General features: G+C 31.3%; 3 protein-coding genes across 4 annotated transcripts; 1 reads left to right on the top strand and 2 right to left on the bottom strand.

The window, feature by feature from the left end:
* The first annotated feature begins 1,674 nt into the window (after positions 1-1,674).
* Positions 1,675-4,284, top strand: LOC125070082 (arylphorin subunit alpha-like). The gene is made up of 5 exons (XM_047679780.1): positions 1,675-1,772; positions 1,902-2,035; positions 2,128-2,955; positions 3,043-3,209; positions 3,302-4,284. The coding sequence occupies exons 1-5, from the start codon at positions 1,682-1,684 to the stop codon at positions 4,191-4,193; spliced, it is 2,112 nt and encodes a 703-aa protein (XP_047535736.1). The 5' UTR covers positions 1,675-1,681; the 3' UTR covers positions 4,194-4,284.
* On the bottom strand, positions 4,277-7,099 carry LOC125070083 (arylphorin subunit alpha-like). 2 transcript variants are annotated; one of them, XM_047679781.1, is made up of 5 exons: positions 6,917-7,099; positions 6,333-6,442; positions 5,461-6,288; positions 5,233-5,378; positions 4,277-5,150 (listed from the first exon to the last, which is right to left on the bottom strand). In XM_047679781.1, exons 1-5 carry the CDS (start codon positions 7,020-7,022, stop codon positions 4,337-4,339), a joined length of 2,004 nt encoding a protein of 667 aa, XP_047535737.1. In that variant the 5' UTR covers positions 7,023-7,099; the 3' UTR covers positions 4,277-4,336. The 2 variants fall into 2 exon arrangements, with proteins under 2 accessions (XP_047535737.1, XP_047535738.1); XM_047679782.1 differs by having other exon boundaries at positions 5,461-6,270; positions 6,917-7,098.
* Positions 7,100-9,817: 2,718 nt separating this feature from the next.
* LOC125069994 (troponin C) lies at positions 9,818-13,622 on the bottom strand. Its single transcript, XM_047679653.1, has 5 exons — positions 13,488-13,622; positions 13,067-13,238; positions 11,493-11,595; positions 10,694-10,842; positions 9,818-10,103 (listed from the first exon to the last, which is right to left on the bottom strand). Exons 1-5 carry the CDS (start codon positions 13,488-13,490, stop codon positions 10,075-10,077), a joined length of 456 nt encoding a protein of 151 aa, XP_047535609.1. The 5' UTR covers positions 13,491-13,622; the 3' UTR covers positions 9,818-10,074.
* Between the last annotated feature and the right edge of the window lie 1,934 nt (positions 13,623-15,556).

Below are 15,556 nucleotides of genomic sequence, written 5' to 3'. Positions count from 1 at the left end.
AGACTAGCAAATGGTAATATTTATAATACTTGACATTTTCGGGGATTCCATTAAATAAATACAGAAAAACTGTTATGAAATTAATTTTAGAATCTTAATTAAAAAACAAATTATTGTAAGCATGTTAGTTTAAGATATCAATGAAAATGTATTTAAATTTATTATTATATTTAAATTTAATATTCAATTTATTAATTAATTCAAATTTTTAAGTTATTACTATTTACTAATTCTCTTCATTTTTTATTGAATTTATTTTATTTTGTTGTATGTTATTAACGTGATCAATTATTGTGCCTAAAAATGCATGTTGTGGCCGTCTTAAAGAGTCGCACACTTTATATTTAGTATAAATAAGTTTGTATGTATAACACGTGTAAGTGTAGTGACTGCTGATGGTCCTTAATAAATAAATAAATAAATATATAGCAAGCCACTAGATTTATCAAGTTTTCTTATGAGTTTCGATACTTTCTAATTATAACTAAACATGAATAAAAAACAACCGTCTTCAGCCATTAATTAAGATAAATAGAAAAAAAATGATATTTGTTGAAAATGTACTATTAGTACAAATTTACATGAATTTTCACAATAAGTGTTTGAGTTTTATAACAGTTTATAAGTAATTATTTATTATTACATATATTTAATGAAATCATATATACAGTATATAACTGGAAAATACTATAAATGTGGTTTAAAAACTGAAGGAGTTAATATTTTCTGTTTGGACTTGACGACAATGCTTGTGTTTATACGGTTTATAACTATTATTGTTTATGTAAAAGGATAATGTTATCTGTGACTTAATAAATGGTTGTTCTCGAGTATTGCCATTGCATTTTGAAAATTTGAACAAACCTCTTTTATTGTTATATATAAATGATTTCATTACAATGAGAGTCTATATGTTACAGTGGAGATGACAAGTAAATTTTAAGCAAAGATTGCCGATTCAAATTCTAATTTCGTATACTAAATCTATGTTATAAATATTATCTATGTTATCTTGAACATGTCAGATTTAATTTTGTTATAAATTTAGTATCCACTTACCTTTCAATTTAGTTTCATATGATTCAAAGTTAGAAAAGAATGGATATACTTTTTCATAATTTGGTTTTTTTTTTTAAATAAATATTATGTTTTATTAAATAATATGTACTTTACAAAAATTGTGGATTAATAATACTTTATGTTGTTCATAATGTTACTTCAACAATCTATTATTTTTAAATCTCGTTTTATAAAAACTAGGACATAAAATAAACTATATTTTACTATGCATAATCCGAATATTTAATGTTTGTTCTAAATACACAATTAAAAGCAGGAATACCGACAAGAATTCGGTAAGAAATGTGAAATAAACTTTAGCCAAAAACGAGTTAGTAATATATTAACTATCAAATTACCTACAATGTTTCTTTAATAAAATTTTTATTCTGGTTTCAAAAATATTTTTCGAAGTGTATAGGTGAGTATGATATCTCGTTAAAGTGAAATATTATTTGTCCCCCAAAACGTATGAGGTCAAGAAGTGGCATATACGATAAAGAGAAATCGTCGTATTGTTACTAAGGAATAGATATGCTCGAATAAGATAACATGCATGAAATTAGTATAAAAACTGCAGCAAGCGAGTGATGAGGCACAGTTGTCTTCCAAACTGCTCAAGATGAAGACTGTCGTGGTATTAGCATGCCTGGCCTTAGCGCTGGCTGAAGCCAGCATGATCCCTCCGAAGTTCGTCTACAAAACTAAGCCTGGTAAGTTTTCTTGAATATTATTTCAGTATTTAAAAAATGTCTAGTTAAAAAATTAATATAATTAGAAAAGACTAAAAAACTAGATTAAAATGTAATAATATTAAAGTAATAACTACAAAACAATTTCAGTCGAGGCTGATTTTGTTACGAAGCAAGAGAAGATCCTCAAGTTGTTCGTTCATCCCGAACAAGTTGACGTAGAAGCTGACTACTACAAGATTGGAAAGGAGTACGACATCGAAGCCCACGTTGATGACTACACCGTGAGAACTTACTTGAATATCATAATATAATTATTCTTTAGGTAATTGGTATTTAGTATTTTTTTCTATAATTTGTTTGGTTTCTGTTTTAGAACAAGAAAGCTGTCGAAGAGTTCTGGGGACTATGGAAGACTGGTTTCCTACCCAAGAACGTTCCTTTCTCCATCTTCTACGAAAGGCAAAGAGAAGAAGCCGTTGCTCTTTTCCACGTCTTTTACTACGCTAAGGACTTCGAGACCTTCTACAAGACCGCTGCCTTCGCTCGTGTTTACATAAACGAGGGACAGTTCCTCTATGCTTACTACATTGCTCTGATTCACCGTGCTGACACCAAGGGAGTAGTCGTCCCAGCACCCTACGAAGTTTACCCTGAACTTTTCACAAACTCGAATGTATGGTACAAGATCTTCCGTACCAAGATGCAGAACGGAGTTTTTACCCCAGATTTCGGAACTGAGCAGGGTATTGTACAAGAGGGAGACCGTTGGGTTGTCTACTCAAACTACTCCGACTACCTTACTTACCCCAATGATGAATACAAAATTTCCTACTTCACTGAAGACATTGGCCTTAACGCTTACTACTACTACTTCCACTCTTACTTCCCATTCTGGATGGACGGTGATCTCTACCCAGGAATGAAGGAACGCCGCGGTGAAGTCTACTACTATTTCTATCAACAACTTTTGGCCCGTTACTACTTGGAGAGACTTTCCAATGGATTAGGAGAAATCCCTGACTTCTCTTGGTGGCACCCAATCAGAACTGGCTACAGCCCTTACATCAACTACTTCACATCGTTTGTGCAGAGGCCATCTTTCTATAACATTCCTTATGAAAAGAACTATGAAGAACTCCAACTTCTTGACACTTATGAAAAAACATTCATTCAGTATCTTGAACAAGGACATTTCAAGGCTGTAAGTTTTTCTTTATTTTAACTTTTACTCTAATCTTCGAGTATAAAAACTGTTGCTTTATATATAAATAACATACTTAAATTTCAGTTCAACCAGGATGTTGACCTACGCAACAGCAAATCGGTTAACTTTGTTGGTAACTTCTGGCAAGCTAATGCCGATTGGCACGGTAAAGTTGCGCGCAAAGACAACCACAACTCCTATGAAGTTACAGCTCGTCGTATTCTTGGTGCTGCTCCTGAACCCGTTGACAAGTAAATATTACAAATATTTATAAAAACATTAAAAGTTTGTTAATAACTTTTAAGATTTGTACGATAAATTTTGTTTTTTTTTTTACTTACAGGTACACTTTCGTGCCAACCGCTCTTGACTTCTACCAGACATCTCTTCGTGACCCAATATTCTACCAGATGTACAGCAAGATTTTGAAATACTTCATTGAATACAAGAAGTTCCTTACACCATACACCCAAGATGTTTTACACTACGTCGGTGTTAAGATTAACGATGTTAAGGTTGACAAGCTTGTTACCTTCTTCGACTACTATGACTTTGATGTAACCAACAATGTATTCTTCACTAAAGAGGAACTTAAGTCAAAGCAATTCCCATACTACGTGGTTCGTCAACCCCGTATTAACCACAAGCCTTTCACCGTTACCGTTGATGTTAAGTCTGACGTTGAAGGAGATGCCGTATTCAAAATCTTCATGGGACCTAAATATGACAGCAAGGGATACCCCATTAACATTGAAGACAACTGGCAAAACTTCGTTGAGTTAGACTGGTTTGTACACAAACTCACCAAGGGACAAAACAAGGTTGATCGTCTCTCTACTGACTTCTTCTACTACAAGGAAGACTCTGTACCCATGCGCGATATCTTCAAGCTACTTCCTGAAGGCAAAGTGCCAACTGACATGTCTACCGAATCTGGTGCATTCCCCAAGAGGTTGGTCCTTCCCAAGGGTACCAAGGGTGGTTTCCCGTACCAATTCTTCGTAATTGTTTACCCATACACTCCTGCTGAAAAGAAATTCGATGCTATCAAGACATTCGAGTGGGACAGCAAGCCTTTCGGATATCCATTCGACCGCCCAGCACATGAAGTATACTTCAAGCAACCCAACATGTTCTTCGAAGATGTTGTAGTGTACCACGAGGGAGAAGAATACACCTACAAGTATAACACCCCTTACTATACAGTCCACCACAATGAAGTGACCAAACACTAAGAGGAGAGAGAAATAAATCTAAATATGACATTTATGTAAGCGTTATACTGTAATACCTTACAATTACAAATAAAAACACATTATAAATAAACATTTTTTTTAATTTTATCTTATTGTGCAATTAACATATAGATTTGATTTTACTAGTTTAAATGAGAAGAAAAGTATCCATTTGCGTGTTTTGAGTTTTCTTTGTGATAAATAGTAACATTATAAAATTTATAATTATTAAAATCGGCAAAGTTGCTTATTGAAGTTTGTCTATGGAAGGGAAATCCTAAGGGTACTGACAGAGTATCAAGATCACTGTCATCATCGACTGGTGTTATCAAAATAAATAATGTGAAATTAAGACCTTGTTCTAAACCTTTAGGTATAATCATATTTTCTGGAAATTTAAACAAACAAAATTTGTTTTTTCTTGATGATTTCAGCTCAATATTAAAGTAGTCATCAAATGCATACTTCAATGTTGTTTCTGGTGACCATTTTAAAATATTCAGACCTTCGTTAACTTCATATATGAAAGAATCTAGTTCAAAAAATTTAGAAAATTCGTCAAAACACGTGATTTCATTACACGCTGGGCCTAAAAATAGCTTAACTAAAGATGTTTTATTATATTTAGAGTCTATTGTAAAAGATAAACTAAATGGTGTATGTTTAAGCCTTTTTTGTCTTGCAGTAAAAGTCAACGGAGAACTTCTCAAATCGTTATTATCATTGCTGAATATTTTTTCGAGATTAAATTGATAAAATTCATAATATGTGGTAATTTTTGTGAAACTATTATCAATTATACTAAATTCATCATTTTGATATTTAGAAAAGTCATAAGGATCTAGTGTGTTTGAAAAATCATCAAAATATTTCAACAAACTTTGGATCATATACCAATATATCGGATCACGTAATGATGTTTGAGGATGATGTAACACTGAGGGAGCAGGGTTGTATCTAAAAATAAAAACAAAATTTTAATAAGATATTATAAAACAAATTGATGGTCAATCAATAATATTTTAAACTATAAAATTACCTGTCAGTTGGATATCCGTCACTTCCGTAACCAAACAAGGATCTTAAAGTTTTTGCTACTTGCACGCTTTCAAAGTTAGCTCTGATTAGCTTTGCAAGTAAGTCGACAAAATTGTCTTCGGTCAGGTCAATTTTTGTCCCATTTTCCTAAAAAAATATACATTATATTTTTATTAATCAAACTATGGTACATGCTACATATGACATAAGTATTTAAGTATCAGTTTACCATGAATATTACACCTCTTGTAATGCATTCTTTGATTGCAATATCTACTGATTTTATACGGGCATAGTCGTCACTCCATTCCCTACGAATATTAGATCTTGATGGGAAGGGAAGACCATTATCATAAGTTAAATATGGCATGTAATCGTCATAGCATTTAGTTGTATCTGAGACATTAAGGTATTTAAGATGTTCCTTTTCCAAATTATATCTTGCCATGAGTTGTTGATGTATGTAGTAATATTTTTCAGCATATTTTGGATCAGTTCCAGTTAGCTCCTCGCTATTCATCCAAAACGGGTAGAGAAAATGAACACCATAATAATAGCTATTGAGACCTATGTCTTCTCTGAAATAGTCCAAATTGTCCCTACATTCTTTATTCCATAAATTCCAACTAGAATAATTTGTATTGATCGATATAACATCATTTGTTCTGTAAAATTGTTGCACTTGTGCTTCTTGGGGATTAAATTTTCCATTGTTAAGCTTAAGCTTAAAAGCTTTTTTAATTGTTTCACTGTTAACGAAGTAATTAGGCTTTGTAATGAAAGGAGGTTCATGACCTTTCAATGCGTCGACTCTAAATAATGACGTCAGGATCAAAGCATAGTCTAGCATATCATTATTAATGTTTGCCGAAGCCCATTCTTTTATGCTTTCGATTTTATCATCTTGAGCGAATTGTAAAAGACGAAATAAAGCAATGGTGGCTTCTCTCATGTTGTCATCATATATATTGAATGTCAAGCCTTTCATAGTGTGACCAGCTTCTACATGTTCATTCAAAATTTTATAATATTCATTGTCCTGAAAGAATAAATCGTCCTTTTATACTATGGTAGATGGATTTATTTAAATTATTAACTTACCTTATTCACGAAGTCTCTTAAAAGAAGTCTTGTTTGTTTTTGAATTTTGTGGGGAGAATAGCCAGATGGTATAATGTATTTAATGTATGCGTCATCAGTTACTTCGAGTTCTGAAAAATAATGTAATTCTAATATTAGTAAGCGCTTAGTCTTTTGGAGTAGAATCTTTTGAATTGTATTCTACTACGCCGCTCCATCAAGCAATACGACGTATTCGTGTTAGCGGGATACACTAGAATTTGGTTAAAGATTCTTTGCAAATATCGAGTGTTTATTAGTATGGTAATCTACACTATTGTAATCAAAAATAAACATCCATGTATTAAATTTGTCTTTAAATGTGTTCGATTTACGCCCTTTAAAAAAACAATTTGTTTCGCTTACGGATATTTGAATTATCTAATTAAAACTAGTGTCTGTCATCTTCATTAAATCTATTATCCATTATTCGTGACCTTCCGATCCAGTATGTATAAATACTAACGAGTAACAGACAAACTTCTGAATTAGTAAGCTAATCGAATTGTATCTTTATTAAAGTAACAGAACATTTAAGAAGATAAAGTAAGCGATGGATTTCTTACCTCCTTCGTGAACAAAACTACGGAATTCATCGCTCGGAGCAGACGATGCAGTCCCCAATAAATATAACCATAGAAATATCATATTCATAGAATATTTTAGAAACATAGCTGATGCACTTCTAACACAGACTAAATAATGTAAATAGAATTAAAACATCTTATATGCACCTCCCTGCCGCTATTTCTGTGTCCTCAATTGAAATCCTGGGGTCGCTTAAATGACAACAATTTTCAAGGTACAGTTATTAACAAATTTTACACTATAACATGTAAAAACAAACACTGTTTTAATGTTCTCACTGGATTTTGATGTAAAGGAAACCTTTAATTATCTTTACCGAATGCTCGGTTAATTGCCTTACTGCTCGTTCTAATTTCAAGTAAAGTCTGTATTTAAAATTTTACATAAGCAGAATAAAGAAATTAATAATGACACCTACTCTATGTAGGTAAATTTAATTAAATGATAATTAAATTATTTGTAATAGTCGTATGAATAGTAATTTAAACTATTAAACCTTTCTGAATACATCAAAGGTTTCTGAATTTTACCAATTCTAATTGGGCAGAATTTTTAATTATTTTTTTTTGTAAAATGTTTTTTCTACACAACTGTACAAAAATGTATATTCTTCAGGATGCTAAATGCAATTGGACAATTTTCCAATTGGAACCATGGCACCAGTCTAATTTGGTACTGGAGAGGTAACTCGCTGTTAACAAGTGCTAATACACCTCTTATGACAAACAGAATAATCTTCAATAGACTTGTTATGATCTTAACTAAATTATATAAAATATAAATTAAAAATTGTTGCTATGACAGAATCAATGGCTCAACGAAATACTGCTGCTTGGCGTTGTAAAAGTCATAGGTTAAATTGTGGTCAATTAAACTGTTGTCGTACTTAAACATTTTTTATTAGTACACCACAGGATGCGAAGAGAGTATTTGTGTTTTATGATATTTGTTCATCATCCTTACTTTCGCCCGTCTTGGTTTCAACTATGAGCCAAATACATAGGCCAAACACATAGGACAATTAAAAAAACAGCTTTCAAGGTCTGAAATTTAAATGAGCGAGTGTAATTACAGGAACAAGGGGACATCACTTACGTCCCGTTATTGGCAGACGTTGTTAGAAGTGTAATATACCTTACAGTGCCGGTATGTATAGTGCCAATGTTGAATGGCTCGGCTGTCACCTCTAAATTTATTAAGTAAATAAATGTATAATAAACTTCATTGATTGATTTTAAGTGTTTCAATATTTGTGCAAATATTTAACTGATTTTTCATTGGATTTGTGAACGTGATCAAACATTCGCAATTGATCATATAAAAAAATCTAAGCCTCCTAATTATATCACGTTAGTACGAGTTGCTCAATAACGCAAGTTTAAAATGATTTAATGCTCGTCCGTCTATTGAAGCTTTACAGACGCTTGTTTTCCTCTTACCAATTAATTCTGGTAGGCGATTCATGCCTGTTAGTAAACAACGTTACCACGTGCGAAGTCATAATTTCTGACAGCATCCATCACTGTATTTCTAAAATATAAATAATCTCATCGAACAAAAAAATAGACTTAGCTAACAGACTGACTTTATAATAACAAATAACAGTCAAGAATAACATTATCTTATATATTAATAGCGTAAGCCGATTTTTGTCACAGTGATTATGGGACGGTTAGCTGCACATAAGAAATCGGTTACGGTCTCATTTTGAAGAGCTCCAGCCGTAGATGTTCAGAAAAATAAAGACGATTCTTGTTTGCAATATTCTAAATTGTTAAGTATTTAAAAACAGCCCGGCTAGAGAGCGGTGCTACGGCTGTTTAAGAAGAGATAAAATTAAACTAAATTAATATCGACAAATTTAAATTCTAACTTCACTTATGTATCCTATTTGTTTAAAAAAATAAAATAAAGATTAATAAAATAATTTAAATAAAATATAATCATTTTAGCGCCAGATGAGTGACTTGCAGTTTGCAATGAAATAAAATCAAAACAATACCTGTCATAGGTTTAGAAATTCCTAAAAAATCTTTCGAAAAAAACGCGAAGTTTCGCAAGCGACCTACTTACTAGTATGAATAGTAATCAATAATAAGAACGTCAAATTTTCAAAGCATTCAAATTTCGCGCCATAAAGTAAATCCAAGCCTGTGTGACATTTGTTCGCGTGTTTTTTTCTATAAGGTAATGTACGTAAGGTAATGGTAATGACGTATTGGGCGGTAAGAATATAACATTGGTATACAACTTTTTCGTGTAAACTACAATTACATAAACAAAGAAGTCCCTTTTTCTCATCTCGTTGACAGCCAATTTTTTTTTTTGACTTTCTTTCGCCGTTTCTTCTTAGGTCAGGGTATTTTCTTTTCCGAACCGGTGGTAGTGTTTAATTTGACAATCAATAAGCAAGTGTAAGCTTCTATATTGAATATAGGAATTTGATTTGATTTTCATATTTGTTGAGCTTTAGTGTTACGTTTTAAAATTTAGAAAATATACATAGGTACTATAAGAGTAGTTAAAAATGTTCATAATCCAAATCTATAAACTATGTTTTACTAATTTTTTTAATAATGATTTTGCGAACTCCTGTATTATAAAAAATACGAATGAGCTTCACAATGTAATTTTTTATATATATATATTTATTATTAAAACTAAAAATAATTCAATTGACTTTTCATTAAAGCTGCATGCTTAGATATTGCTGGCTATAATAGAAGTAATACTTCCGGAACTTGGCAGGATTATGAAAAAAAACAGACGCTCCAACATGGAGTGTCTTTAATCTTCATCATATTGCCATTTTTGTTTCGTAAGAAGTATATTCTTTATAAATAATAAGGATATTATAAGATAAATAAAAAAACTTATAATGCGTTATAAATATTAGCATATAATTGTCAATATGTATCAAATCCGTTACATTTAAATTATTATGAAAATAATTAATTGGAACGAATACTTATAATTTTATTTACCTATCTATAAGATAGATTTAACGAGCATAGTAAGGCTTTCCATGCATGCTATGCTAATACCGCATCGGTTTGTACTAATGAAGTCTTACATTTCAAAAGAGTACAATATAAAAAACTAAGTATAGTAAGTAATACTATGATTAGTATAAGACTTAGTCGCCGGTCATCATCTCCATGAATTCTGAAACAAATTGGTATAAATTATTAATATGAAATTAAATAAGAACAGAACAGCTATCATATCTATAGAATTCTAAGTTAGTAATTATAATTGAAAAATATGTATATATAAAAAAAAATTAAAACCAAAAATAATATTTGTCAATTTAGTGACGAATGTCAGATTAAAGCATTCGCTTGACAAACGATATTTTATGAATGAATTAATTAATATGTATCCTCTCGAAAATAAAAGCCTAAGATACAAAAAAAATTATGAATTGAAAAATTGTCTTGTAATTATTTGTCAAATTAGGTAGTTATAGAACCATAATATATGATTCATATTTTGCCAAAAGATGTTTCCAATAAAAACATGCTATTTTTTTTATCAAATGACCCTTAAACAATCTCGCATAATAATAAAAATAATGTTTTTGAAAATCAAAAAGATAAATAAAAAGTTATATCTAAGTGACCAATATCTGTGAAGTAAAAATCCAAAGTCCAAGTCAAAAAGTAAGTCGCGAGATCATATATCATTTTTATTATATTATATTTAATAGTTTCGTATTAGATACCTATATTATTTTTTCATGAATGAATACTAACCATCGAAATCGACGGTTCCAGAGCCGTCAGTGTCAATTTCTGCAATAATGCCGTCTAGGTCGGCGTTACTGAGTTTGTCATCAAGAGCCGCGAGGATCTCCTTGAGGGTGGATGTAGTGATGTAACCGTTGCCTTCACGGTCGTACAATCTGAAATTTAAATAAATAACATTAAAGTCCATTGATCATTTCGAATAATTGGCGGAAATTATCTGATATAATGCGCCATGTAGTATTAAGATGATACTTAACATTACGAGTACTTAAACCATTCCCAAAGAAATGAAGATATTAAATTTAAAAATGGATATTGTTTTTCTTTAAAAAATACCTACTTCATGTTTTAATCATACGTAATATTGTTTGTTAAATTAAATAATTTAATTACACTGTGATTTCTTGTCGCAAAATACCAACACATCAATCAAATTGATAACGATTTAGTGGTCTGTAAAGAGGTTACCGACTTAAAAGTCTGTCATGAAAGGCGAAGTACGGTATCAAAATAATTGATGCATTGTTATAGAAAAGGATTTCCAATGTACATGATTGTTATTTAATTTCTTTTAAAAGTAAACGTTAAAAATTCTAATAGTCTATAAATGTTCCAACATGTGCAAGTTTTCTTACGATGTTTTCCTTCACCACAGGGCACAGGATTAATACGTACAAATTAATTGGTCTTGTCGGGGCTTAAACTCGCAACATTCGGTTAAGATTTACGTGTTCTCACCACTGGTTTTTAAAGTATTCATTTAATAGTACTTGTATACAAATAGACTGGACATATTGAGTAATACCTGAAAGCTTCTTTCAGTTCCTGCTGCATGGCTTCAGCATCCTCTTCTTCTAAGAAGTGGGATGCAATATTGCAAAAACCATCGAAGTTGATTTTGCCAGTACCTGTAAATGAGTATATGTTTTAAATTTATGAGAAAAATACTCTGAAGAGTCAGAATGTTATTATATAAAAGCCCAATTAATTAAGGAAAGTGTAAAATGATATTGAGTCCACGTCTGTTCGTTGCTTTTTGTATTTTATTATATATATCACTGTGTATGGATAATATACATAATATATACTGACATTACTATAACAATATAAACGATTTTCAGATTGGTTCCTTTCGAATCAACGCGTCAAACTCACTATGGGTTTGTATGTCAGTCACGTAATTTTTTTTTAAATATTTTATTTGTCATTTGTTTTATGAATATTATCCGAGGAATACTCAGATAGAATACTACCTTAATGTATTATAACGTACGTAAAATTAAGCCTATGTATATATAGCATAATGTGAAGATCACAACTAAAATTCGGTAAAAAAATAATAATATCAAGGAAGTCTACTATAAATTTTACTTCAAGCTAAATTGTTATCTAGATAAGCTAATAATTGTTGTTTAAAAGTTGTTAGCCAAGAAACAAATCTAAGCAAGGGAATTTCTTATTCAAATAATTATATATCGAAAACCCAAACCTTTGGTTTAATCTTTTATTTATTTATATTTTATATTATTATTATATTGAATGTTGTCAAAGAAAAACTATATAGCTACTAATAAGCTTAATAAAGTTGTTGTTAAATATTTGATGATTCCATATAAGGAATCGCAGAATTTTGATGAATGAACCTTGTGTTTTGATTGCAAACATATGTTGGTGGTACGCTTGCAGGAAATTGACAACAATTACTGTTGGGACTAACTCTTTTATATTTAACATAGACGTATAAATGGACCCAGTGCTGACACAAACATTTAATTGAAAACAATAAATCATCATGTGAAACATTCAAATGAACACTTAACATTTGGCCCCTGTCATGTCCGACTGCGTAAGTTAATCAAAAATAATAAATTAGTATTTATCTTCGAAATCATAACTCTAAAATTAAAAATTCGAAATCATTGCAATAGAATGTCTAAATATTTGTGTGAATTTCAAAGGTAATGAAATCTTGAGGAGACAGTCGCAACTAAAATAGACTCATTATAACGACCGCGTGTAAAAATATTCCTGTATCTTTGAAGATGTCGTCGCGTTACGACGGCTTGTTCAGATTTAATGATTAATGCCTCTTGTTATTTTTACGAGGTTATTAAACTACGTAATGTTCCATGTCGCGATTTTAAAGTGTCAGGTAATTTTATGAGGGGTCGTTATGAGATTTTATCATGTAAAAAATTTTAATTCAGTTTTTTATGGTTATTACTTTTTTTGTTTAATCAAACTAAAGAATATTCATAATAGCTAAAAGATGAAGCGCCACAGTCCAATTTTATTTCAGGATTATATCTCATTTTTAAAAATTGTTTAGGTTTTTTTAGAAAAATGAGTTGATACGAATATTTTTTTTTGAAATATTACCTTCAGGGTCATTTTCATCGATAAGAGCCTGTAATTCAGAGTCATCAAAGAGTTGACCCATTGTGTTAAGGATGGTCGAGATCTTTAGGACATCAATGTATCCTGACTTGGTGGTGTCGAACATTTGGAAGGCCTTGCGGAGCATAGCCATCTTTTGGTCATCGTCAGTGTCCTACAAATAATAGGAGTTGAGCTTATTAAAAATGTTTATAAAAACAGAATACAAGTTAATAATCATGACAGCGATGATAATTATGACAGTCAATAAATAAAATAATTAAAAATGGTCTCAATAAAAATATAATATATTAAAGAAGAACTATAAACAACATCGTTTAAACCAAGATCACTTTTTATAAATAATAAGCACTTTTCCACTTTAACACTATTGAAAACGCAACACTAAGATTATAATCCTCACCATATTGTTTTAGAAGTGTTAGCAGTTGCAACAAGAACCGAATTCGAGTGCGAGTGTTGTTACACTGAATTTTACATTCATGTGCCACCCTTATTTATAGACCATTCCTCCGGCGAAGGAATACAAAAATAAGTAAAAACCAGCTAGTGTCTTCTCTCGTAGTGCGTCGATGACGTTTCCCGTTCGTCGTCAGTATTAATACGTCAGCCGATGAAAATATTGCAGGAAATGATAGCATTTGTTTTACTTTAATTACTGACATGTTGTTTAAATTTGTCTGCTCCAATTTTTGTATCAGTTGATTTTTTGTTAAAATTAAAACGTACTATATCTTCTGATTCGAGATTCAAATTAAACTTTGTTCTACATCACAATAAAATGTTTCTTGTGTATTTTAATTGTTTAAATTATTGGTATTCTACGCCGAAATTTGAATACGGTACTGAAATATTCCTGTGAACAGTGAACTATGTAGTCGTTTATAAGTGTAGATGTTTGCTCGCCTTTCTTGTGAACGTAAATACTGATTGCAGGAACAAAATGTTTAATTCATTGCTCATCGAGTGTGATGAATGGCTGCCGATATCCTTGATCGGACATGGAGATTGATCTCATACATCCAGATTAAAACGTTCCAGAAACCAAAAGGTATGCGCTTATTAAGCAATTTCCCGATTAAGAACAGGAAATTCCTTAGAAGCAGCCGTCGATTCACAACAATCCAATGAAAATATTACGCATGGCAACGTCACAGATGGCTGGAAGGACAGACTCAAGGCGCCAGATGTCTCAAACTATTTTAACCACATTTCGGTTATATTTGGATTTATAATAACAATTTAATCATAATTATAATACATCATATACATTAATATTAAATTACAAAGTGAACCGCATTCTTCATTAATTAGATCTAATATGTAATTTAATCTGAGTTATTTAAAAATATATTTCCGAAATATGATTCGAACTTGTATTCTTAAATTAATGTAATGATTACAAAACAGTTGGAAAAGTTAGGACATTCGTTTTGTTATGAACCATTAATGTTCGACCACTGGCGCGTGCAACGGGTTATACGCGGCGTTCGCGCAGATATAGAATGTCGGTGATCGGCTATAATTTTTGTTTTCTCATACGAGCGGTACAATAAGAACGTTTATGTGTGATTATCGCCCACATGGACTTCCCTCTTCACAATGAAACAAAGAGATTAAAAAACAGTATTGACGTACGTATTTAAATGTAGATGAAAGCAGTTAGATTTAGTATCCATTTACGATTACATCTGCTTAAAGTTTTTTTTATCAGCAACGCGAATACATGAATCATTATTACGTATTTATTGAAATATTTTAACCTATCTAGTTTTCAGTTTTATTTCGGATGTATAAATAGACCACTTTATAGTAAGTGGTCGTCACTGCTCATTTAAATTCGCTTTGTAGGTAAAATAATGTAGTTCCTACATCGTCAATATGCCGATAACCTTGAAATCTAAGATGCTATATCTGTCGCGATTTAATAACACGTGCTCACTGATTCTCCAAACCGGCATACCTATAAAAAGTATTGATGTTTAGTGGTAGGATTAGTGAATATTGGAGACACAACCAGTCTTGCACAAAGCCGTAATAATAGAAAGAGCGTGGGTATGTGCACAGGCAGTAGGCTAGCAAAGATTTCGTGCAGTCCAGCAGAGCTTTTCCGGCTGCTAGAGTTCTTTCTTTGTTGGTTCTTGCAAATGGTTTTATCCGCGTACTAGCTCAGGATTCTTACGGCGTACTATAAGTCGTGGTCACCACTTTCAGAGATGAGTGACAGTATATAAAACTTTTTATTATTAGTATTCTTGAGTGAATCGAGTGCAACACTACAAAGAAGAAGATCTCCAAAATTATTATTCCATATCGAAGTTTCTTTAGAGATATTAATTTCTCGGCACTTTTAACTTTATTTAATTCAAATAAAGAAAAAACTAAGTTTACATTTTTAGACTGTTTTTGGGTTAAAAAAATGTATAATAGACTCTTGTACAATTATATGACAATAATATAAAAAATCGAAAT

This window comes from Vanessa atalanta, chromosome 16 (assembly GCF_905147765.1).
Source record: "Vanessa atalanta chromosome 16, ilVanAtal1.2, whole genome shotgun sequence".
Classification (NCBI taxonomy): Eukaryota; Metazoa; Arthropoda; class Insecta; order Lepidoptera; family Nymphalidae; genus Vanessa; species Vanessa atalanta.
Note: the sequence above shows the minus strand (reverse complement) of the source record. Positions and strands in the feature narration are given on the sequence as shown.